At 41.3% G+C, this 23,429-nt stretch overlaps 3 protein-coding genes across 10 annotated transcripts in view; 1 reads left to right on the forward strand and 2 right to left on the reverse strand.

The window, feature by feature from the left end:
• Positions 1 to 547: 547 nt before the first annotated feature.
• Positions 548 to 4,527, reverse strand: jtb (jumping translocation breakpoint). 5 transcript variants are annotated; one of them, XM_025008951.1, is made up of 7 exons: positions 4,459 to 4,527; positions 4,318 to 4,326; positions 3,122 to 3,396; positions 2,293 to 2,333; positions 2,112 to 2,200; positions 1,848 to 1,927; positions 548 to 1,735 (listed from the first exon to the last, which is right to left on the reverse strand). In XM_025008951.1, exons 3-7 carry the CDS (start codon positions 3,208 to 3,210, stop codon positions 1,579 to 1,581), a joined length of 456 nt encoding a protein of 151 aa, XP_024864719.1. In that variant the 5' UTR covers positions 3,211 to 3,396; positions 4,318 to 4,326; positions 4,459 to 4,527; the 3' UTR covers positions 548 to 1,578. The 5 variants fall into 5 exon arrangements, with proteins under 5 accessions (XP_024864719.1, XP_024864722.1, XP_024864721.1 ...); XM_025008954.1 differs by having other exon boundaries at positions 1,848 to 1,924; positions 2,112 to 2,197; positions 4,318 to 4,520; XM_025008953.1 differs by having other exon boundaries at positions 2,112 to 2,197; positions 4,318 to 4,520.
• A 911-nt stretch (positions 4,528 to 5,438) lies between these two features.
• si:ch211-191i18.4 (uncharacterized protein LOC799350 homolog) lies at positions 5,439 to 6,937 on the reverse strand. The gene is made up of 3 exons (XM_037975807.1): positions 6,332 to 6,937; positions 6,043 to 6,156; positions 5,439 to 5,669 (listed from the first exon to the last, which is right to left on the reverse strand). Exons 1-3 carry the CDS (start codon positions 6,431 to 6,433, stop codon positions 5,547 to 5,549), a joined length of 339 nt encoding a protein of 112 aa, XP_037831735.1. The 5' UTR covers positions 6,434 to 6,937; the 3' UTR covers positions 5,439 to 5,546.
• A 1,736-nt stretch (positions 6,938 to 8,673) lies between these two features.
• Positions 8,674 to 23,429, forward strand: part of LOC108243944 (regulating synaptic membrane exocytosis protein 2) — a 32,343-nt gene continuing 17,587 nt past the window's right edge. The window contains exons 1-12 of one of the 4 annotated variants that reach the window (XM_037975894.1): positions 8,674 to 8,930; positions 9,283 to 9,447; positions 13,802 to 13,834; positions 13,970 to 14,071; positions 14,394 to 14,604; positions 15,639 to 15,784; positions 17,395 to 17,569; positions 18,972 to 19,206; positions 19,288 to 19,569; positions 22,904 to 22,965; positions 23,097 to 23,216; positions 23,303 to 23,402. In XM_037975894.1, the coding sequence (XP_037831822.1) occupies positions 9,299 to 9,447; positions 13,802 to 13,834; positions 13,970 to 14,071; positions 14,394 to 14,604; positions 15,639 to 15,784; positions 17,395 to 17,569; positions 18,972 to 19,206; positions 19,288 to 19,569; positions 22,904 to 22,965; positions 23,097 to 23,216; positions 23,303 to 23,402 (1,615 nt within the window). In that variant the 5' untranslated portion in view covers positions 8,674 to 8,930; positions 9,283 to 9,298. Of the gene's footprint in view, positions 8,931 to 9,282; positions 9,448 to 13,801; positions 13,835 to 13,969; positions 14,072 to 14,393; positions 14,605 to 15,638; positions 15,785 to 16,426; positions 16,585 to 17,394; positions 17,570 to 18,971; positions 19,207 to 19,287; positions 19,570 to 22,903; positions 22,966 to 23,096; positions 23,217 to 23,302; positions 23,403 to 23,429 lie in introns of those variants that run through there. The other 3 variants (XM_025008930.2, XM_037975895.1, XM_037975896.1) reach the window with 3 other exon arrangements.

Below are 23,429 nucleotides of genomic sequence, written 5' to 3' on the forward strand. Positions count from 1 at the left end.
TTAGAACACACAAGTTACAATTTGCTTGTTATTTTATGTGCTGATAAATTCTTATTCATGTTTTAGTTCTTTTATGGGCACAGAATTAAGGTAAATATGGAGTTATCAGAGCTGTTTTCCACCCTGATTGAAGATGGTTTTATGGATTTTTCTAAAACGATTCTTTAACTAAAAGTGTTGGTTCAGCATCCAACGGTGTCAGTGATGTGTGATAGTTGCAAATATTATCACTGTAGTTTCTAACTAAGAAAAGGTGCTGTTCTGATGCCAAAGCACCAGAAGATTATTTCAGATTATGCTTAAAGATTCTTCCTTCCTCAAAATAAAAGCAAACATACAAAAGTGAGTCATAACCACTCAATAAATCAAGCTAAGTCTGTTGCATTAGCTCTTTTAATGACCGTCTCCTCCTGGTTCAGGTCCATAAACTGGAGAATTGTCTTCACTTCCTGTTTGTACAACCAACCACTAAATTAAATTACCATAAATTAAGTTTTAAATTACCAGTTTTCTTTTTAATGTGTGAATAAATCCAGCCCAAGAATGATTCAAGTCTCTCTTCAGTTTATTTTGTCGGAAACTTCACAGAGAAACAAAAACCAGAAAATAAACCAAACTATTATTTACAATAAAATCATCTAAACATCATCTCTGTTTAAAGACAACTGGAAATATGTTACACGGCGAGATGAGGAAAAATTCACAGCTGAACAAGTCAGGAACTCTGACAGAGAAGCATAAGGTGATATCACTGCTGGATGATTCTTTAATATGTTCAGATACTGGAACAGTTTCTGTCCTGGCTGTTTGTTCAGTTTGATGCAGTAACCAATCAGAGCGCAGCGAGTGGTGATGTGAACCCATCAGATGGAGGTTTTTAGTTTATTATTGAGTTTTAGAAAGTGTAACTTCAACCTTAAAAGAAAAAAAGCCCTTTCAGATCACAGACTAAATGTAAAGATGAACATTGTGTCTCCGAGAAGTAAAGCTGAATTTTTTCCAGAAACCTGCACCACAGCCTTCTGTGGTTCCTGTTTGTGAGATCGTTCCAACCCGCTGTTAGAATCTGGAGTCTGCTCAACCACAGGAGTCACGGATCCAGCAGCAGACCATAATACTATGCCTTGATCTGTACGCACACTTCTGGCTGGGTGTGACAAGTTTCAGCTACCATTTCTGAAACATTTCCGTTTCACTTTTCAGTCCGTCAAACTTTCAGTTGTACTATTTCATCCTTCCTCAATTTATCTATAAACTTTCAGCACTAAAATATATTTTAAAGTTTGTCGTCATCACGAGTCAGAACATTTCTGGCCTTAGTGTGTTTGTGTGGGGTTCTAACAGGAAATAATCAGTTGCTGGTGAAGATGAAATGTCATCGGTGAAGAACTGGGATGTCTTTGTCATGTTTATCATCTCATTTTAAATAAGGTTTGTGTTGAAAACATCTTGCAGTCCAGTTCTTTGCAGGTTTTTCTTTAGTCCTGGTTGATCTCAGTCCAAACTCTGAGGCTCAATTTTAACTCCACCTCCTGTTAAAATACTGCTGCAGGATAAAAACTAGACAAGGGCCTCGTCCTAGATGGATTCAATCTGCCGGCGGACCTTTTCTGATGCAAGGCGATCCAGCCGGCGCTGACGGATGACGACCATGATGGCAAAGAGAGCCGTCAGGGCCAACATTGCTGCCTCAAACTTCCAGAAGAGATGTTCCTCCATCAGAGCCGAGCGGCAGCTGTGTGGAGGAGAACGGTTAGAACCTTCATCCTGAACCACAATCACCAAACTCTTTGCTGTTTAAAATATTTCACTTCCGTCTCTGTGTGCTTTGCTGTGAGCTGTCTAACCTTTTGTACTCTTCCTTGCTGGACTTGGTGCAGTTGACCCTCTCGATGTATCCCGTCTGTCTGCAGGCCATCTGCGTCTTCTGAAACAATCACAGAGTCACTACATCAGACCAGACTTGTCTTCTCTGAGCTGTTTGCATCCACAATGTTTGGTCTCAAGCAACTGTGAAACCCATGACGATTCACAGTAAATCTAGCTTCATATTAAAGTATAAAAACAAAGTGATTTTGTTTTTAAAAGCAAATGAAACAGAGGTTGCTTACAGAGATGAAGTCACTGCAGGGGACGCACGCCTCGGACACCACAAACTCCTCCGTTAGCCAGCAGGGAGCGGCAGCGGGCTTCAAAGCTGCTACAGATGTTCAGACATCAGAAAACAATGTTTAATTACAGTTTGCATCTCACAGAACAGTTTGTTTTTGGAGGTGTTAAAGCTGGATGTACCTGTAGTTTTCACTTCACTCCGCAGAGATGCTCCATACACTCTAAAAAAACAAAAAACAAAAAAACATGTTAGGCGTCAAACATCTCTCTAGTTTTAAATTTCACTGACAAAACTCATAATACATAAAAGTATTTCAGCTTCTATGAAATCAAAAGGAAAAATGAAACTGACAAGAGCCACACTAATGTAAGATGGAGGAAACGTAAACGCAGCTGGTCGAGCGAGTAACGTCAGTTTCCACCTAACTACCAAAGAACAAAGAAAATTATAAAGTCCACTGCAACATTTGTTGTGAAGGATTTGCTCCGTTTTCTGTGGTTGAAAATCTGGACTTGTGTGCTGCGTTTTGCACTTTTAAGCCACGATAGAACATGATCATCACAGCCATTTCCACACTCTACAACAGGACCAAAAACAAAGTCGTAGAAACACTAAAGAAAATGAGTAATGGCTCTAATGTAAGGCATGGACACCGAGCACCACAGAGTCTTATGCCACTGTTCTCACTAATTAGACTCGGTTTGTTCTCTTGTTTTATGCTGCAGTGTAAAGTAAAATATTGTGTACTGTATCTGAATCATAATTACATCATGAGGTGCCTAACGACTCTTCTGCTATGAAACCAAAAGATAAATATCGATAATTTTAAGCATGAAATCAAGTTCATGGTCTCATTTCACAATCAACATAATCTATTTATTCTTCTGCGGATGCTTTGGTTGCTAAAGCAGCACAAGCAGGGAAGTAGTAAATTGCTGAGAAATAATTGCTGAATTCTATCACTCCTTATAAGCAACAACCTCGTCAAGTTCTGAGAGACCGACTCACCCGAGCGAGACGAGGACCCAGAACAGAGCATGGAGGAGGAGGACTCGAGGTCGACAGCAGGTAACTGGGATCCGGCAGTCGCTCTCCATTCCCCAACTGGAAGGTGACGCCACAGCCACACCCTTTGTCTCTACTGCAGGTTACTGACCTGTACCCGGCTGGTTCTGGACCCAACTGGACCCGGGACAGGCTCGACTCTCAGGTGGTTTCCTGTCTGTCTGCTTACATGATGCTCAGGTGGAGTAAAGGCATTTAAGGCAACAAACTGCTGAATCCTGAAAGGTAAAACAAATCAGTCGGTCAGTCTGGTTTGTTCAAATAACTTTTTACTTGTAAATTAATTTTCTTGATTAAATTACTTTCTCTGTAAATTATTGAGGGCCGTTGTTGGAAGATAAAAGGGTATTTTTGCCAACTAAATGGTTAAAAAACAGCATTAAATTTAATCAAATGTCATACAAGTCTTGAGCTACTCCTCAAGACTTCAACACCGATTCATCCCTTAAGTTTGGTGTATATTTGTAATTTAATTATTTATAGGATAGTGTAAAAGGACAAGACAACCAAACCTCTTTCTAAATATGTCAAGGTAGAATGACTGGGCTAAAAATAATTTAAAAAGCAGTCAATCATCAAAGTGCTTTGACAAAACATCAGAAAGCCTGAAGAAATGTTGATCAAAAAGCCCCTTAAAGTTACAAGAAAGTCTTTGGGACATGTAGTGTTTCATTTTATATTCCTCTCTGTTTATTAATGTAGAAATGTACAAACATTACAGTGAACTGAAGATTAATAAGTGCAAAAATGAACAAACACAAGCCATCAGCAGATTTAAAAAAAGTACTTATTATTACTTTCTAGTCTGAGAAGCATTTCCAGCATCGTCACCAACAGATAATGAACTTTGCACTTTTAATAATCAGCTGATTGCACAGATAGTTAAATGCAGACTCAAAACAAAGGCATCAGTCGTGAACGGATAAGCTAACCAGCTAACATGTAGCTAACAAACTAAAAGTGATGACAGACCTTTAACCAGCTTGAGCTCCGTTTATATCAGAGTTATACATCGAACAACACCAACACAAAGACACTGTGAGGCTACAGCTGTGGCTAAAACTGTCTACCCAAACGCTGTGTTTACCTACAAAGAGGAGCTAACATTAGCCGAGGTTAGCTAAACTCCGGACACTCACCGCGATCCACTGAAGACGCCGCCATTTTAAATCCAACACAAAAAGTCGAGAAGAAGAGAAGCTGGTTTAAAACGAAGTACGAGACAAACTATCCGTTAATTTTGTTACTTATTGGAAGGAGAGCAGGTTAAATCCACCTACTGCTAACACCGGGACTGCGATCAGGCTCACACCGACTCAAACAAGTGGAGAGACACACGTAAAGCTTCCGGTTTAGTGTCTTCAGAGTAAAAGCATCACCACAACGTTCAGACTTGAAAAAAAACTATGCACACAAATGTAAATGTTTTTAATATAATTTCTTTGATTTTATCAATTGTCTTACAATACATTTGTAGGGCACATTAAACATAACAAAAGGTAATAGGTAACAGACTGCATATTAAATATAGTTACATGGGGTGCAGTCAATAAACTCCTGTCAAACCAAGTTTTTCAGTTTTAAGTTTGTGTTTTTTGTTATTGTGGTCTTCCCTGCGACTTTATATGTCTGAAAGTGAGCAGTTTCTGCTCAGCGTTCAGATACTTGCATGGTTGGCTGCTGGTGATTTATTAACATTTTTTAATACAAGTGAATAACAGTAAATTATAGTAAATTATTAGTCCTTTAGTGGTCTGGAGACTTGCTCAGGATGTAATCTGGCCAGTGCCAACAAAAACAAGGGAGAGTTCAGACCCCGTGAGCCTAAACAGTCGGGAAAATTCGGGTTTATACTGATGATGTAGTACATGATGTTATTAAAACATTTATTTTGAAAGTCAAGACCTGCCATTTCCTTCAGCTTCTTCGGCCCGTTGGAAACGTAAATGTTGGCGGAAGTCAGAGAAAACGTCATCAGCAATGACGTCTCTTCTGAAATATACGTCTTCAGTGTGTCTGCACCGCGACCTGGTGGCCATTGTTGCACATTACAACCTTAATTGTCAATTTTGTCGTTTAAGGAATACTTTAAACCCCAAAGTAATCACTAATTAAATACATTTGTGTTGTAAACACAATATTTTATCAGTGATAATCTTAAAATTGACTTGTTTTATAGTTTAAAATTTTCTGCATCCATCTACGTATAAAGAGCATGTAATTTAATAAATATCTGAAAAGAAACCCTCTATACACAAAACCCTTTTGTATTTTTTATTTTAATCAGCTTTTACAAATACATGCAGGCTAAATAATACATATCAGATTATTTGCAGCAAATCAACTGCTTGTGCTTGTTATTTTCTGTTCAGAGGCTGTGAATAAAGAAATGTGAACACCTGGAAGCTTGAGGGCAGCGACACACCTGACCGTGTGGAATTTTCTGACTCCTCCACCAACCCCATCCCCAACAGAACTTCTCCATGTTGCACTGAAAGAGGAGAGGAAGGAGAGACCTTGAAGCAACACATCATGCTTTGGTTTAGTTAAACACTAGAGGACTGTAAGTTATGGTAAACTAAGCTGAAAAAAAAAAACAAAAACAAAAGGTTGCGAAGCTAAATTTAAGTGGCCTTGCAACAGAAAAGAAAATCAAAGAACTAAATAAATGTTTATGTGTAAGGTACTGTAAATAATGTCTCCTTTTAATTCTGACACTGTTATTTGAATATATATATATATATATATATATCAGGATTGAGCAAACAACCAGCAACAGAGAACAACAGCAGCTTGACAAAGAGATCATATTTGTGTTGACACACAGCAATGTTTGTGTGAAAAGGGCTCAAGCAGATATTTACCAGGATGGTGATTCTGCGTCTCTTCAGGCGTCGGCAGACTCCAGGAAGTCGCATGAAGTCATTCTTCTTTGGAGATGTGACGATGATTGACTCTGAGTTTACAGAAACCTTTTCCTGTAAAACCAACGAGATCATTTAAACCCCTCATCCCCTCCTGATCTGCTGATTGTAGTCATCGGTGTGTTGTATAGTCTAAAAGTGACAACATTATGGTCTAGTCACTACTTTTAAACAGCTTCAGATTGTGTTTATTCTGTCTCTTACTCCCTCATTTGTACACCTGTCCTACCTGCAGTGGTGCTGCTGCGGGGGTGAAGTCTGGCAGGCTGCAGTCGACCCTCTGCAGACAGCAGATCAGCAGCAGAAACACTGCACACACATTCAGCTTCATCTGTCAATCATCTGCTGGGAAGCTGCCAATCATCCGCAAACAAATCAATAATCAAATTGTTTGGCTGCCCACAGATTTCTGCTTCTTCTTGAAATAACAAAAACAGCTGAATAATAAAAGATACAGTAACTATAACAGAAGGAACAACACAATAATCCTCTTAAGACTGGTTTAGGAGTCACATGACCACACGATGACGTCACACACATCCCCTTCAAAACAGGAGTGTTAAATTATAGACACAGCATCGTGGTCAACATCTCCACCTCAGCAAGTCGGGCTGTGCAGGAGGCTTCGTAAACACCAACTGATGATGAGAGAAATGACATTTTCAGTGAAAACGCAGCATGATTTCTGAGCGCTGAAGGAATTGTTAAACACAGAAAACAGGCAGGACAGGAGCTAAAATGAGCAAAACCGCTGCTAAAAGTTAAAATCGGCAAACCACAAGCCAAAAGCTAACTGTAGTAAAACTGTAACTAAAAGCCATGTGTTACTTTAGGCTCTAAGCGTTGCTACAGCAAGACTTCCGTTAAAAGTCAGCTACCATTTCCGAGCTCATTTCACAATAAAGTTCAAAATAATAAAGTTACAAAGAGATAACACGCGAGGTGACACTAGCAAAAAACAACATCGCATTTTATTTTAAAAGACGTCGAAAAATAAGTAGTTATCGCAGCTCTGTTACTAAAATGTAGCGTCTTTTTTGTTTCAGAGTCTTATTGTGAAAAGGGTTAACCGGAAGTAACAGCAGAGACTTGGTCCGGTTTAATGGCGGTAGAAACTAAAGTTATTAAGGTATAAATTACAAACTGTGTCCAAATATTTGGTCAAATTCGTTCTCACTTCAAATGTGTGAACATTTTCGACAAGAAGATGGCCCGGATGTAAAATTAAAAGATGGAAAAGAAAAATGTTTGCGTTAATGCTTTTAAACTCGCTGTTAATGAGATGTGAACACTGATTCTTTAATTAACATTATCTGTTTATGAACTGATGAGACTAAACAATCCTCCTTACAGCAGCAGTTTAAAGTCTTTGTCATTTTTGACCCTTTTCTTTTATCTAGTACAATAATTTTTACAGGAAAGTTCAATTAAATACTTTAGTCACACACATTCTGCTTTTTATCATAGATTTTTACCAACGATTTCAGCTTTTGGTGTGTTACTGTAGTTCACCAACAGAGGGCGCTGTTCTCCACAGAATATTTCCAATAGGTCAGAGTTTAGCTTAGAAATATTAATTAATTCATGTTTTACGAGATATTATAATATATTGCCTTAAAGTGTTTTTTTTTGTCTAAATATCTTTTTATTTAACTAGTTTATTTTTATTTTGAGTGTCAAGAACTCACTTTAGCTGTAAACTAAGAGTGTGTTCACAAATATAAATTGTAATCGATTATATTTATTAATCATTTTATTAAATGTAAAGTGAAAAAACAACAGACAAATCAAAACAGGATCAGTTCTTGGCACACTTGCACATAAACAAGAGATTTTGTAAGCTTGTAGTCAGGTTTATGATTAAGTATACCTAAGTTACGTACCTGTTTTGGTCAAATCTTGTAAAATGACAATAAGCACTATGTGGTGCAATTTCAGGGGGTGTCACACTCAGGTTGGGGATGACTCTCAGCTACTGCCACACCAAATTTTAGCTCAATATATGTAGAAAATGACTAAGTTATAGCCATTTTTGTGTTGGCTAATGTCCAAAAAGCAATCAGTTACAGAGCTACATCCAGTGATTATTTCCTGACAGTTTAATTAAAATTAATTCATTTATTCATGAAGTATTTTGCTAACAGACAGAGTTGCCTGGACATAGTTAATGCCGACATTTCAAACACAGGTCTTGATCAATCTGTTAGCACTTATATGTGTCTGAAGGTAGATTTTAGGCCAATATTTATAGCACTCACAGAGTCATAACCAGTTTTTTGTGTTAGAACCATGTGATGAAACTAAATGTTGATTTCATGCAGATTTCCTGTTCATTTTGCATTGTTGACTGATGAGAGTACACATGTTTTTAAAAACCTGCCTAAAACTTTTGCACAGCCGGTTCCTCCGGCAGACGGTGTGACTGAGTTTATTGATCTGCTGGCTGCTCAGTGGGTTCGGTTCGGTTGTAGGTCTATCTTTGGCTGCAGGTCTATGTTTAGCCCCAGCAGCCAGCAGCACCACCGCCCACCGGCCGACGACCAGCTGATCTCTGCTGCACGTAACGCGGTCTTGTGCCGTGGCTCCGCCCCCTTTTCCTATGGAGGATTTATTTATTCTCTCCTCCGTCTCCTCCGCCGCCGCCGCTGCGTCCATTAGCGCCGAGGCGAAGCGAGGCAACGCAACGACAGCAGGCCGAGCGGAGGAGCCCCGAGCGCCGCGGAGGAGCGAAGGATGAGAGCCGCCGGCGGGACGGAGAGCCGACCGGAGCCGGAGGAGGCGACATGAGCTCGGAGTAAACAGGCGAGAGGACGCCGCTGCGCCTGTCGGTGAGGAAGGAAGGGAAGGGTGGGTGGGTGGATGGATGGATGAACACATGAACAGGTGGATTTGTCTCACGGCGGGTGCAGACGCAGCTCCCCGGCCGCACCTCGAGGCTCCGCCGCGGCCGCAGAGCTGCACGCAGAGCCGCTGAAACACATTAGAACACTCTGCAGCTTTGCAGCCTCCATCATCATCAGCATCATCATCATCACTGTCACCATGATTTACTGAACGTACTGACAGCCTTCATCCACGCCGAAGCAGCTGATTGACCGCCTCGTTTCGTTTTTTTTTTTTTTTTGTTTTTTTTGTTTTGTTTTCTGTTTTGTTTTGATCCCTCCCGTGTTTCTCCTCCAGCGGCTCTCAGTCGGGGATGTCTGGAGCGGCCGGACCCGCGCCGCCCTCCGGGGCCCGGCCGGAGCTGCCGGACCTGAGCCACCTGACCGAGGAGGAGCGGCGCATCATCCTCTCAGTGATGGAGCGACAGAAGAAAGAGGAGGAGAAGGAGCAGAGCATGCTGAAGTAAGTGGGGCCGCTGTCAGCAGCAGCCATTCAGCAGCTGCAGCAGAAAACATGTCACACAAAAAAAGGAAGCTCATCTGAGATGTTTAGCCACTTTCCTGAAGAAGAAGAAGAAATAAAGGGTGCAGGAAGATTTGCTCGATTATCTGCTCATTTTAAAGAATGAAACGGGTCAGAGATGTCCTAATAATAATAATCTCAGAACAGTGATGGTTGATGCAGCAGAACATCAACAACCTGAAAGAAGTTCTCCTGAAGAACATAAAACAGGGTCCTCCTGACTCTGGACTTTAGTTGTTACAGCAATAACAAACAAACAAACAAAAAAATAGTATTTGGAAACAAAAAAGAGAGAGAAACATGAGCAATAAACCCTAAACGCCTTCCTTTGCTTGGTGCAGGATCCCTGTAGTTGTGAATCTTTCTGTAGATACCCAGGATGTTATGCTGGTTTTTTATTGAAGGTTCTGTGGTTCTGTTTGGTGACTTGAGCAGGATGTTTGCTTGTTTCGCCAGCTGGATGCCAGCCCTTCTGTTTTTTTGTTGCTTTTAATTACTGCAGACTTAATCCAGTTATCCCATTAGTTGGGGGGTGTTGGTGGGTCGGGGTTTGTGGTTTAACAAGGATCAAAACCTGCTGGAAGATTTTGGATCTTTGAAGACCGGAACCAGTTGGTTGTAAATGCAGCAAGTTAAGGTCTTGAGTTGATCGGCTCATTGATCAGTCGGAGCAGATGAACTGGTGTTTGGTCAGAACAGAGAGGAACAATAGCCTCAGTGTTAACAGGTTTCTCAGTGCAGCGAGTTTTCTGATGGCATCTGAAACAACCCCAGACGATGTTCTTGGTCTCGGATCGAGCTGCTGGAGCCACCTGTGGCCAGCAGGTGTCTCTGAAGACAAACCTGGAACTTAAAATCATCAGTTTGTAGAGGAATCCCCTCAGCATGCTCATAAAAACATTAAAATTTCCTCATTTGCTGACAAAATCATATTGATGGAAGTAGTTTGGTGATTTCATCTGCCAACAAAAAAGAGTTCCTTATTTCGTTTGTTTGAATATGAGAACTTAAGAGTGACGGAGACTCTGAGATGAAGGTTTTCCTGGTTTGAGTGATCAATTAGTGTTTAAATTATCTGCAAAAGGATGAATAAAGAGCTGTCTCCTCTCCTGGATTTCCCAACAACGGCTCCAGATTATTTTTTCCCCTTGAATATTGTCAATCACATTGTTTCAGTGCTTTTAATTTGATGTATTTTTCCATCCTGTTATGTTTTTTTTAATTATTATTATTCTGTGAGAGCTGCTGAAGTCAGCTGCAGTGATTTAAGGCTCATTGGTCGAATAGTTTAACGACAAATCTCGAGTTATTTGGGACAGTCAAAGCATTTTTTGTGTCCAAGCTTTTAGGTTAATCTGTCAAATGTTTCACAACATTCATACAAAATAAAACTTTACGTCTGTAGATACACTAACCAGAGCTCACAGAACAAACAATTATCGCCCAAATTACAGCAGAACAAAGATTCTGTGTTGGAGTGATAAGATTCTTTCTCACCGACCTCAAGATGTTCTTCATTTACCTCTGGTGAAGTTCCCTCCTGTTTCAAACAGGCAACAATCACTCCAGTCCCCAAGAAGTCCTCCACCAAAGGTCTGAAGGACTTCAGACCTGTAGCTCCAACATCTGTCGTTATGAAAACCTTTAAATATGTGTTGACCCACCTGAAGGACAAAACAGGTCACCTTCTGGATCTCTTACAGTTTGCCTAACAGGCAAACAGATCAGTGGAAGACGCCATAAACATAAATTTCATCCTGTAAGATCTGGACCACCCGGGGACCTACGCAGGTATCCTGTTTGTTGGATTTCAGCTCAGCATTCAGTACAGTCGACCCACAGATCCTCTCCACCGTCAGTCTGCTAGTGGATCATCGACTTCCTGACAGGCAGGAAGCAGCAGGTGAGGCTTGGTGACATCAGGTCAGGAGGCAGGACAATTAGCACAGGAGGTCCTCGGGGATGTGTCCTCTCTCCACTGCTCTTCTTCCTCTATACCAATGACTGCACCTCCATGGACCCTGCTGTGAAGACGATGCTGATGATGACAAGTCTGCGTATCGGTATGAGGTTGCTCTGATGCAGCACCAGCAATTTGGAGCTGAACACCCTTGAGATTGTGTAGATGACAGTGGACTTTAGGAAACACCCCCCTTCACAGCCCACAGAACTACTATTTCCCAGTATTTTAAATGGGGAGTCAAGACCGGCACCGTCCTGAAACAGGCCCAGCAATGAGTGTTTCTCCTGCGGCAGTTGAGGAAACAAAGTCTGTCACAAGAGCTGCCGAGGCTGTTCTACACAGCTGTCATTGGGTTCATACTGTGCACATCTATTACAGTCTGGTTTGGTGCAGCCACACAGCAAGAAACAAGCAGACTGCAGAGTGCATAAAAAAAAGAACCTGCAGAACAGATCATTGGTTCTCTCCTGCCCACCCTTCAGGATTTCTATAGAACAAGTCAAGAAGAAGGCAGGTAACATCATCAGAGACCTTTCTCCCCACTCAGTATTTGTTCCAGCTCCAGGTGTTACAGATCAGCTAAGATCAGAACCACAAGACACCGAAATAATTTTATCCCCATTGCCATTAATATCATTAACACCTGAACTGTTTTTCTGCTGGAAACGGTTTTTGTTGTTTGCTTCTTTTCATATTATTTAAGCAAATTTTATTCATTAAGCTGATTTTATTTATTGTTTTTATTCAAATTTTGGTTTTATACCTTGACTTTTATGATTTTTTGTAAATTGTATGAGCATAGGGAGTCTGACCATCTACTGACAACAAATTCCATGTGTCGTGGATCATACTCGGCCAATAAAGTGATTCTGGACTCATATCAATGTGGTCATAAAAATATGAAAACACCAACACAGCCGTATTCACCATTTAGTGATTTTAGTTGCTTTTTATTGAAGACTCATTAAGAAGAACCTCCCAAATGATCATTTGGGTAGTTAAATGGTTTATGGTGAGCTTTAGAAAAAAATCTGCAGAACCTCCTCTTGACTTGTAAAACCTGCTTGCTGACCTGAGCTCCTTACTGATCTCTAGAACCTCCTCACAGATCTCTAGGAGCTGGACAATGGTGCATCAATAACTACAACTCCTACTAATATATTTTACTACTCTGTAGAAGAAAAATAAACCTTAGAACCTCCTTTTGGTCTCTGGAAACTCCTCACCGATCTACAAGAACAGTCTAGAACTTCAGCTAGCCCTTAACCTTCAGAAGGTCCTAACCAATGGAACCTCTTTATGGCTTTTAGAACCTCCTCACCAATCTCCAGGAGCTCCTGACTGACCACTAAAAATTCATCATGACCTTTAGAACTTACTGATGTATATGTTCTAGTCACAAGGTCTTCACCAATCAATAGAACTTCTTCATGACCATTAGAGCCAAATCCAGGATCATCTCCCTGACCATTAGATTCTCATTGTGACCCCTAGAACTTCCTCATGCCTTAAAATCTCAATGAGGTGGTCTCTAAAACCTTGAACTTCATCATGACCTGTAGAACTTACTGCCCGCTATGTTCTAGTTGGTTATCATCAGGAGGTCTTCACCAGTCAATAGAACTCCTTCCTCACATTTAGTGAGGAGATCCTGGATACCGTTCTGAGCACCGTTCTGTGACCTATAGAACCTTCCTAATCTGGGTTTGGAGCTCTCTAAAATCTAGAACTTCATTGCAACCTGTAGAACCCACTGATGACCATGCTCTGGTATCATTAGGAGGCTCTTACTACCCCGTCAAACTCTTTATGACCTTTAGAACCTCCTCACTAACATCCAGGATCTCCTCACCAACCATTAGAACCTCGTGACTTGTTTCATGCAGACTATTTGAACCTAATCATTGATAAATGGAAAAAAGAACCCATAGAATCTCATCTTGATCTCCAGAACCCCCCCCAGTTATTGTTATCATGACCTCTGTAGCGTCCTCACTGATCTACAGAACCTACGACCTCTAAAAGACCACTATAAACCCACCTGTTACCTGTGGAACCTACCACTAATCTCAAAATCTGTGCTTTTTTATTTTTATGACTTCACTGAATGCAAAAGCTTGTTGTTTGGCTGCAGAACAATTTGCAAACAATCAGACACAACATGGTCATAAAAATATGAATAAACATCACAACACTGATTAGATGGACTTCAGCAGCTCATTTAGTCTGTTTCTCCATGTTTCTGATTATTTTATGCTTCAGTTTCAGTGTATTTTTGTTCTTTTCTTTATTTCACCATCATCATCATCATCACGCCGTTTATGTCTGCAGGGATCAGGAGGAAGAGAAACCTCCCCCAGCTTCGTAAGTACCTCAGTCAGATCTAGACAACCTGCCCTGGAAACGCACCTTTTACACATTTAACAACTTCCTGTTTCCCAAACTGCCTCCTTCCCTGGGCGAACAGCTGTCAGCTGACTGTCTGTGTTACCTGGACAGGTGGAATCCATTCTCAGGGTTCAGTCAGTTGGTCAATAACGTTGCAGCCAATGTGACCGAAGTTCTGCAGGTTAAAAGTCCGACTGACACCGAGCTGCAGACGTGAGTAGAACCCACAGGAGGTGAACCCATCAGAGGTGTGTTTCACCTGTCTGCCTCAGCTCAGGACACCGATCCGGTGTCCCTCAGTTTTACTGTGTGAGACGTGAGGTTAATCCATAATATTTTATTATGTTCTTGCTGCAAAGCTTAGTCGGTACCTGTGCTTAAGTCAGGTACCTTCAGGCCTCTTGTCTGATTCGTTAACTGACAAAAACTGGAAACTTGCCTAAAATCGCTGCCCCTCGGGCCTCAGTAACGCCCGGTGGAGTATTTGTCTCATCGTCCATCGTCTGACATCCCCTACCTCCCCTTTTCTCCGCAGGAAGTTACACCAACAGTTTGAGATGTACAAAGACCAGGTGAAGAAGCTGGGGGAGGAGCCCCCCGTGGCTCAGACGGCGAGGGCGGAGTCTCCCACCTGTGGCATCTGTCACAAAACCAAGTTCGCTGACGGCTGCGGCCGAGCCTGCTGCTACTGTCAGAGTCGCTTCTGCGCCCGCTGCGGTGGGCGTGTCCCTCTGAGAGCCAATAAGGTCAGCTTATTGTCTCACCTTTAAACCTGCGTAGAGTTTTCTATGACCGATACTGATGTCGAGCTTTAGAAATCAAGGCAGCTAATGGCTGATATACATCAAATTTTTTGGATAATGTGTAATTTCTCACTGAACAAAATTTAACAGTAATTCCTTAACGTAAATAAACTTATATTTAACACCCCTTAGAAGAACTTGTACACTTAAAAATTATTTCTCAACGAGCATTCTGGCCTAAAATAATGAAAACTAAATTATGGGCTACATTGAGCTGGTTGTAGCAGCTCCTGCATCTTTATTTTCCTGCTTGGTAATTGGTTAAACATGTACAGATGTGGCTGATTGATGACTTTTTATAAGTGAGCAATCTCTGAACCTGCAGGGTCATTTGATCTCACGAGGATTTCGTGGTTCTGATGCAGAAATGTCTTTTTTTGGTTCTATAGCTATAAACAATAAACTGATAAAGACTGCAGCCTATTGGTGGGAACAAGAAACTTTCAAAAATAGAAATAAAATGTAATTATTTAATTTAAACTGTTAATGGGGTTTGTTTGAAATGGTGAAGGATCTAATATATAATAATGAGGGTTCTCCTGGTGCATTGTTTTGTTTTTAATGCACAAACTATCCATTTTTATCCATCAGATAATAATTTATTTATTTATTTATTTTTGTCTGTCTTTAAAGTTTTGAAGGAATGTGTTTTACAGTTCAGATGAACTTGTGGATGTGAAGTTTTTCAAGAGTTTTTAGTTGAAATAAAAACATGAATATGAGTAATGAAAGGAAACCATAACTGGAATTTGTCTGAAGAATGCAAATAAAAGTCATTTAAGGGCTTTAAAAATTGTTACACATTGAAAGTTGCAAAACACTAAGCAAACTATTAAATTAGTTTCTTTTTTTCCAATTTCACAAAATGCATTACAGTACTATTAACTCATGCAAAAAATATTAACCATAAAAAGCAAAGAGTTCAGTCCTATAAGATGCTTTTCAGCTAATTTTCTGTCCCCGGTCTTGTGTTGCAGGTGATGTGGGTGTGCAACGTGTGCAGGAAGCAGCAGGAGATCCTCACTCGATCGGGGGAGTTTTACTCCAGTGCGTCGCCTCCACACCTGGCCCTTCAGGGGCTGCCGGGAGCCATGGGGCCTCTGAGCAACGGAGCCACAGACCAGTGAGCATTCAGTGCATAACTACACAATATACTGCAAATGTGACAGACAGGATGAACGCGTGTCGACGGGACAGTTAAAGAGAAAATAGAGTGACATCAAAAACAAAGTCAGATTTAGATCTTTTAGTTTAATTTCAGAATAAAAGGTTTACAAGAAAAAGACTAAATGGGCTTTTTAACCCTCAGTTGTGTCTGCAGGTTGAGTCGGCATCAAGAAAACTTCAGACTCTTCTTTTTGACGTCTGATTCAACCTTAATTAATAATTAGATCATACAGATACATTTACAGCCAGACCCCAGCTTCAACACACTTATATTCCTACCCCCCTCCATTAAACACACACACACACACACACACACACACACACACACACACACAAACACAGTAATCAGATTAACAGATTAATAATCCTGCAGCTCACTGGGGATTATTGTGCTGCTAAATACAGAAGGCTAACACACACATGCTAACAGAAGCTAAGAGCAGTGATGTAATATCACATGTGGGCGGAGTCAGGCAGGTAGTTGATGTATGAGGGGGCGTGGCTTAAATCGGAGTGGGCGGGGCCTCTGTTGTGCCGCACCTGTCAGTTATAAACCTGCTGAGTGGGTGATAATGTGTGTCAATGTGCCGCACGATGCTTCCAGCCTTCAGCAACTTAAACAACAGGACACTTTTTATTTTTATCTCTGACAACAAACAGAACGTTTTTGTTTTATCTGGATGAAGTCTTTGTGTGTAGCCCTGCAGCTACATGACGTGTGTGTTATTGCACACTGACCAGATACAGTCTCTGCATGTAAGTTTCTGCATTATTTATACGTTTAGTTACATTAGAGACCCCTGTGTGATTTCAGTTTGTATTAAAACTTATTTTGAGCTATCTGGCTGTGAACTATCTGCTACAATTGTTACGCTATAAAAAAAATTTCTTTAGAAGTAAAAGTTTCTATATGAAAACCCATTTTTGACTACACTAAGTCTTTGCAGTAACATAGATTAAAGTAAAGTGAAACTATTGATTTTCATTTGACTAATACATGTTGATTGGACCGATCTAATAACTGTGTAAAGTCTTGAGAGTGTCGTTGCTGGAGGTGTATTGAAATACTTTATACGCAGATTTACATTTAAAAAACCCAAATTTGAGATGTGCAGAACCAGTGGAGGTTCTAGCATGAATAGCACCCCTCCTTTAACCTCTTCCACCAACGGTCCAGGAAGACTTCAGCACTTTTTATTCCTCCAAACCTTTTAATGATCAAATACTAAACATCTGCAGGATGTCTCAGTCCGCATGTCTAAAGGATTAATCTGGTGATTGGGAAATAGTGAACACTAGACTACTAGTTTAAACCGCCTCCTGAGAAATCATCTTTATTACAAGACAAGAGTTTGCTGTTAATCAAACAAACGTGATGAAACTCTTGAACTCCAGTTGTAAGAGACGATGGAACACCTTTGATTCTTTCTTTTAAAAACGATTGGATTATTCTGGTATTTTAAAAAGCAGTTCAAATAATAATAACATTTTTATAATATAGTTAACTGTAACAGGATCCGTACGGAACATCGTTTGCATCTGATTGGTTGTTTGTGCGCTTGGCAGGAGGCGGAGCCCCTCGTACTACGATGGTGGCGGTGGCAGGGTGCCTCGCTCGCCTTCTGACCACGGTCTGGATCGCCGCAGTCGCTTGCTGCACAGCTACCATGGTAACGGGGAGGCGGAGCTACGAGTCCAAAGACGACCAATCAAGGACGGTCGAGGCCGCTGGCACTCGCAGGTGGGTCGAAGAGATGGAGTGAATTTATTATTTTTGTTTATGGTTTATAATTAATATTTTTTATACTTTGCCTTTTATTTCTTTATCACAAATATTTAATTATTTTCCTCTACAACAGACATTTTTTATTTAATTTTCTTTAGAGCCGTCTTATAAAGCCGTTTTTTTTATTATAAATCTGCTAACTTTGAAGTATCACCTTAACTTGAAAGCATTTGAACTCATCAGAGAAGTAAAGAAAACACAGGAGTTTGTGAAAGCAGGCTCAGTAATGCCTATTAATGGCAGAAACTTAAAGTCAGTTTGATTCATCAGTTTTCTCGTTAACTGCCAGAAATAATGTTATGGATACTCTGGGAAGCCATGTTTAATATTTTGCAACACATAGTCAACTGTCTATTATGTTGTTGACTGAACAAGAAGCCAGTGAAGAAGGACTTTAAGTAATGTTAGTTTATTTTTGTGTAATTATAAACCTTCATTTCAACCAGTCCATTAGAAGTTCTTTTGTCCTGTTTATTGCACTTCAGCCAGTGGTGGATCTAGGATTTTTTAGGGCCAACGTATAAAAAAGGGGGTCAAACGTGTGTCCATCTTAAATGGGATGTTCAGAACTTACCATGAAGCTTCATTGTGCTGCAAAACAAATGATGTTCTTCTTAGTGGATTCTCCCTGCAATCTTTTATTGCTTTCCAGTTTATTTGAAATTATTATCTGCGTTTGTGTCTCATTGGAAATCATTTCTGATTAAAACAAAAATCCATTTTAAACAGCTCAAGTTGAATACTTTTCCCATTTTTTTTTCATTTTCCACAATAAAAAAACAATATACAATCATTATGTTTGTAAGAAATGTGTAAAGGCCCATTCTTTGTAATCTTTACCTAATTGTAAAAAAGCGAGCCATCTCAGCAGCCAATCAGGGACCAGTACACTCTTCTGGCCCCACCTCGAGATCCACCCACAGTTTTATCTGCACACACAGTCATTTTTGTAAAGCTGCCATGGTTCTTCTGTAGTCACTTACACAGAACAAACTTAAATGACTCAGCGCTGCATCAGTGTGTGCTTTTACACAATAAGTCACCCTCCACTTTACACACACACTCAGATTCAGCTCTGTGACTACCTCAGTTTTTGTCTCAGAGGTGTTTCAACGGATTCTGCTTCAGTACTTTTAGTGCGATGAAGGTGCATCAAGCCTGGTTTAACCCTCCTGTGGCCTTCTGGTCAAATTGAAGAATTGAATCAGATCCAGAAGAAGTGTCACAGTTTTGTGTATTTTAGTGGGAGCAGTAGTTCAGTGTAGTTCCTGAAACACAAACATCTTGGCCGGTCTTGTTAATTGAAACGTAACTTGGTAATGACAAAGATGTTGACCTCTCCTCTGTCCTGGATCAGGACCACCCCTTCGATCCAGTCCTGGCCGATCGTGAGCAGAGACGAAGACAGGAAGAGGAGTTTCAGGCTCGTTACCGTAGCGACCCGAATCTGGCCCGTTACCCAGTGAAGCCGCAGCCGAGCGAGGAGACCATGAGGATGTTGGCTCAGGTTGGCAGAGTCCGTCACCAGCGTCGCCATAGTGACGTCTCCCTGGCAACCGCCGAACCTGAACACCTTAACATACGACACCCAGGTAAGAGAACATCCAACGACCTGCTGGCGGCTTGCTTCACGGTGTCACGACTCTTAGCGCAACTTGTTGGTTCCCTCTCAGCTATCCGTCAGAATCAGCCTCAGGGACTGCTCGCATCTGGAGGTCAGAGGTCATTCTCTGTCGACAGAGCAGCCAATCACATCAGCCCTACGTCTCCGCGCCGCAGCCCATTGCCACATCAACACCTGGACCCAAGCTCCGCCCTGAAGAGGAAGCCTACGGATGACAGCATGGCACAGAGGGGGCGGATGATTGGGAAGATGCATGTGATTGGTAGCTTCAGCAGTTCTGAGGAGGAACTATTGACCACACCTGAATACACCAGCTGTGACGAGCCTGACCGTGAGTGGCTGCTTGGTGGTTTCATGAGGGTAGATAGCTGCAAGCTAACATACAGCTGTTTTGTCAGCGCAACCTTAGAGACAAAACAGGGTTAAACATATTTCACCTGCAAGTCAAAGTAGAGGGATAAATGAATACAGATGATAAACCTTAGTAAACACAAAGTAGCTCAAACTCAGTCAGTTTTACAGATATTGAGCTCAAATTTGGTGTGGTAGTAGCTGAGATTCATCCCCATGACATACTCTGAGCTCTAACAGATCGCACAAAATATCTGTTTAAAGTTTTGATATTCAAGGTGGCAGGCGATATGCATTCCTTCAAGGAATTCTCGGCCTTTCAATTAGTTATTGTCTTCAAACAATTACTTTATTTGAATGCAAATATAATTTGCTAGTTTAGAAATTTAAACTGGTTAACAAATCTTAAAGTAAGTTAATTAATTAAGAAGACTGAGAGACAACAACTTCAGGTCCTAATTATTCTAATACCTACAGATCTAATATAAACCGATCAGTGTGTCTGTTTAAATGTTCTGCTGCCCTCTTGTGGCAAATCTAAGTTGTTGTTTTTTCGCGGTGGAGCCTCGTTCCTGAAACTTGTGACCTTCAGTCTGATACGAGTTTTCGAGCTTTAAGTTCAGAGAAGAAACAGGAAGGAGAGAGTTGAGCCAGAGATAGTGAGTATGCGCTCTCTGTCTCTGACTTAAATTAGCTCAGTGTGATAATCTTCTTACGGCTGAATCTGGCTTCACCTCCAGCCAGCTTCACCTGTACTCCCTTAGCTTCACACCAGAGGGTTCTGGTGAGAACACCGACAGCAGGACTCGGTGTGACCTATGACCTGTGCTGGTGGCGCCACAGAACAACATACTGAAATCAGTGTTTCGCTGTGGTTTTGTGGATCTTCACAGACCAGTAACGTTTTTATTTTACAGACGGGGTTCCATTAGTTTTCATAAAGCTTCTGTAAACTGAAATTATGCATCAGCTTGTTATGTTTCTTCTAGTATTCCATCAAATTCCATCTCGGCACCAAATGTTGAGGAAATGTTCCTGTAAGGACCAGAACTCCTTGTACTCGTTGGGCTGTTTTTGATGTTCTAGGTTCTTCAGTGTTTCTTTTTCCACTACCATTCCATGTTCTACATAGCTTTGATCGTGGTGGTTTGTTCCTGTTCCAAAAGCTCTTCTCAGGTGTGTTGAATCACACTGGCCCATTCCTCCTTTGGTAGGAAAGGTAGATAATTCTCGCCGTGGTTCTTCTTCTGGTTCTGTCTCTGTTCTTTGGGGTTCTGCTTTAGCTCTGTTGGTTATAATGGGAACACAACATCCAGGGACACGCTCATACTTTTAGCAAGAGTGGTGCAGTTGGGGATGCAAGAGTGGGCACAACTCACTTTTATGATAAGTTTGTTGCCCTTAAACGGATAATTTGGTTATTTTTGAAGTGTAGTTAGTACCTTAGCAGCTATGGTATCAGTGAAATGGCAGGAAGTCTGCCACCAGATTGGCTGATAGCTTTCCAAATGATGGTCTGTTTTGTTAAAGCATTTTTTTATACCATACAAGCGTGAACGAATGTTACAATAGCTAATATTAAACCTCTACACTTTTGCATGACACCGAGACAGAACATTACTTCAAATATTACTTCAAAACTGACCAGATTGTCTCTGTAAGGTTTTACATGCAGTCTCTGACACTGACAACAAAAGTTTGTGGCCTAAAAGACAAAACGGTTTTACGAATCGACGACTCGGTCCTGCTGTGAGGTCGACCTAATGTCTACAATCTGGTCACAAGTAATGAGTGAGCTGCAAAATGGTCTGAGAAAGTTGTAAACTGTGATCTCCCACAGCTTTTATGTTACGGTGCATTTTGATCATTTTATGTTAGTGTGTCTTACAGGCGACAGGTTGCTCTGGGTTCAGTTTTTTGAGGAGATGGGGCCACCTGCGCTCAGGTGTTCTTCTCCTGAAGATTTTGTCTCGAGTTTCTTGTTTTCTGATATGTTTGTAACGCTGCTGTAACAGTCAGAGGTGTTTCAGTTGCTGCAGGTTTCAGGCATCATGCAGGACGAGTTAATCTGCTGCGTCTTAGCTCCAGAGTCATCAGAGATGATGAGCTCTGATTGGCTCAGAGGCCTCTTAGCTCCGCCCATCAGGTTCAGAGGTGATAGAGCAGCTCAGTCTCCGATGCAGTCGTACTGAAGACACCCGGACCAAAAGACAAACCACATAAACTTTTAAGAAACTTGACCAGTACGTGGCTGGGAAACCTCAGAGCACTCTGGAGGATCCTGGAGAACCTGTCTGATAATCCTGAACACATTGACCCGGCGTTCTGGTGCTGCTGGGCTGTGAATCACAGTGTCAGCCCTTGTTCAATTGGATTAAAAGGGAAGAGTGTGGATTATCAGGAGTCACTGCAAAGAAACAAGAATAGAAACACACAAAGCAGGAGGGAATGCAACCGTGGACCTGCAGCTGACCGTTCACTCACACAGGTGGCCTGGAAAAGCTAATAATTTGGAGTTTTTATGATTTCCTGGGAAACATCTGGATCTCTTCCTGATCTGTTTCATATTTTTTGGCTCTGATCTGGTCGAGCTCACTAACGGCATGTTAATAACAAACCGACTCTGTGCCACGATGCTGCCTGTGGAATCACTGGCTGAAAGATGGACCCTGTGAGCTAATCCTGTTACAGACAGGTATGAACTGCTCTGCAGCCTGCAGGCAGAACTCGGGGCAAATTGCAATCCCAGACCCAGTGAGGAAGAGGAGGACTGGGGAGCTGCAGGTTCACTTCCTCCTCTTCACCTCTTCCTTTACCTCTGAGGCGTCAGCTTTTTGCATGGCGTCCACACAGACCTGTGAGTACAGCAGAAATCCTGAAGCTGTTTACTGGCAGCATGTTGACAGTGGAGACAGGTCTCTCCGTTTCTGCAACTCCAACTCTGAAAAGTTTGAAGGCTGTTTAAAATAAGAATGCAATAATTCATAAACCTGTATTTTATTCACGGTGGAACATAGCAAACATATCAAGTATTAAAAGTAAGAAACTGTACAAATTTCTTCTGAAAAAATGCAGTAATTTTGACAGTATGTGCAACTTTTAAAAACAGGAAAACAGAAGATAGAGATCAACAAAAAACAGTTATTTTTGTTCATTTATTTCCACATACTTTGATTGTTTCTGGTATTTTCACATCACTGTTTTGTCTTCTTTAATTTTGCAAAATGTTTCTCGTTATTTAGGCTTTAACCAATAATTTAAAATTCCTTGTTAAATGTTTGGGTTTAAAGCTTGTTTGACCTCTTTGCTTTTAGGAGACATGGAGAGCCAATGGTGGGATCATGGTTGGCATGGCGAGCCTGTGCCTATGTCCATGGTAAAAACCATAATAAGCCTCCAAAACCATAAAAGTTTCCATCAAATTCTGATCTCTCTTGCCTTTAAAGTTATTTGTTGAATTTGTAGTTCTGACATGAACCATATCTGTTTGTTGTTGCGACTCATTAGCAGCCGGTCACGTGGCAACCATCCAAAGATGGAGAGCGTCTGATTGGTCGGATTGTGCTGAACAAAAGGATGAAGGACGGGACGGTTCCTGCAGACACGGGAGCACTGCTGGGGCTGAAGGTGATGCTCCCGATTGTCCTCTTCCTCGCCTCACTTTTTGTTTCAGGTGAAGTTAAGCGCCTTGCTCATGGGTGACGTGTGTCCAGGTTGTCGGGGGAAAGATGACAGAGTCGGGTCGTCTCTGTGCATTTATCACCAAAGTGAAGAAAGGAAGTCTGGCTGACACGGTTGGACATCTGAGACCTGGTAAACATCTGATGGTGTAGCACATCT

This window comes from Kryptolebias marmoratus, linkage group LG5, assembly GCF_001649575.2.
Source record: "Kryptolebias marmoratus isolate JLee-2015 linkage group LG5, ASM164957v2, whole genome shotgun sequence".
Taxonomy (NCBI): Eukaryota; Metazoa; Chordata; class Actinopteri; order Cyprinodontiformes; family Rivulidae; genus Kryptolebias; species Kryptolebias marmoratus.

Excerpts from the sequence above, each read along its gene's own strand:
- si:ch211-191i18.4 (XM_037975807.1), bottom strand. The coding sequence starts at position 6,433 with ATGAAGCTGAATGTGTGTGCAGTGTTTCTGCTGCTGATCTGCTGTCTG. Across the intron at positions 6,157-6,331 it reads CCGCAGCAGCACCACTGCAG|GAAAAGGTTTCTGTAAACTC; the intron begins GTAGGACAGGTG and ends TTGGTTTTACAG. Across the intron at positions 5,670-6,042 it reads GACGCAGAATCACCATCCTG|TGCAACATGGAGAAGTTCTG; the intron begins GTAAATATCTGC and ends CTCCTCTTTCAG.
- jtb (XM_025008951.1), bottom strand. The coding sequence starts at position 3,210 with ATGGAGAGCGACTGCCGGATCCCAGTTACCTGCTGTCGACCTCGAGTC. Across the intron at positions 1,928-2,111 it reads CCTGCAGTGACTTCATCTCT|AAGACGCAGATGGCCTGCAG; the intron begins GTAAGCAACCTC and ends TGATTGTTTCAG. Across the intron at positions 1,736-1,847 it reads AGCAAGGAAGAGTACAAAAG|CTGCCGCTCGGCTCTGATGG; the intron begins GTTAGACAGCTC and ends TCCTCCACACAG.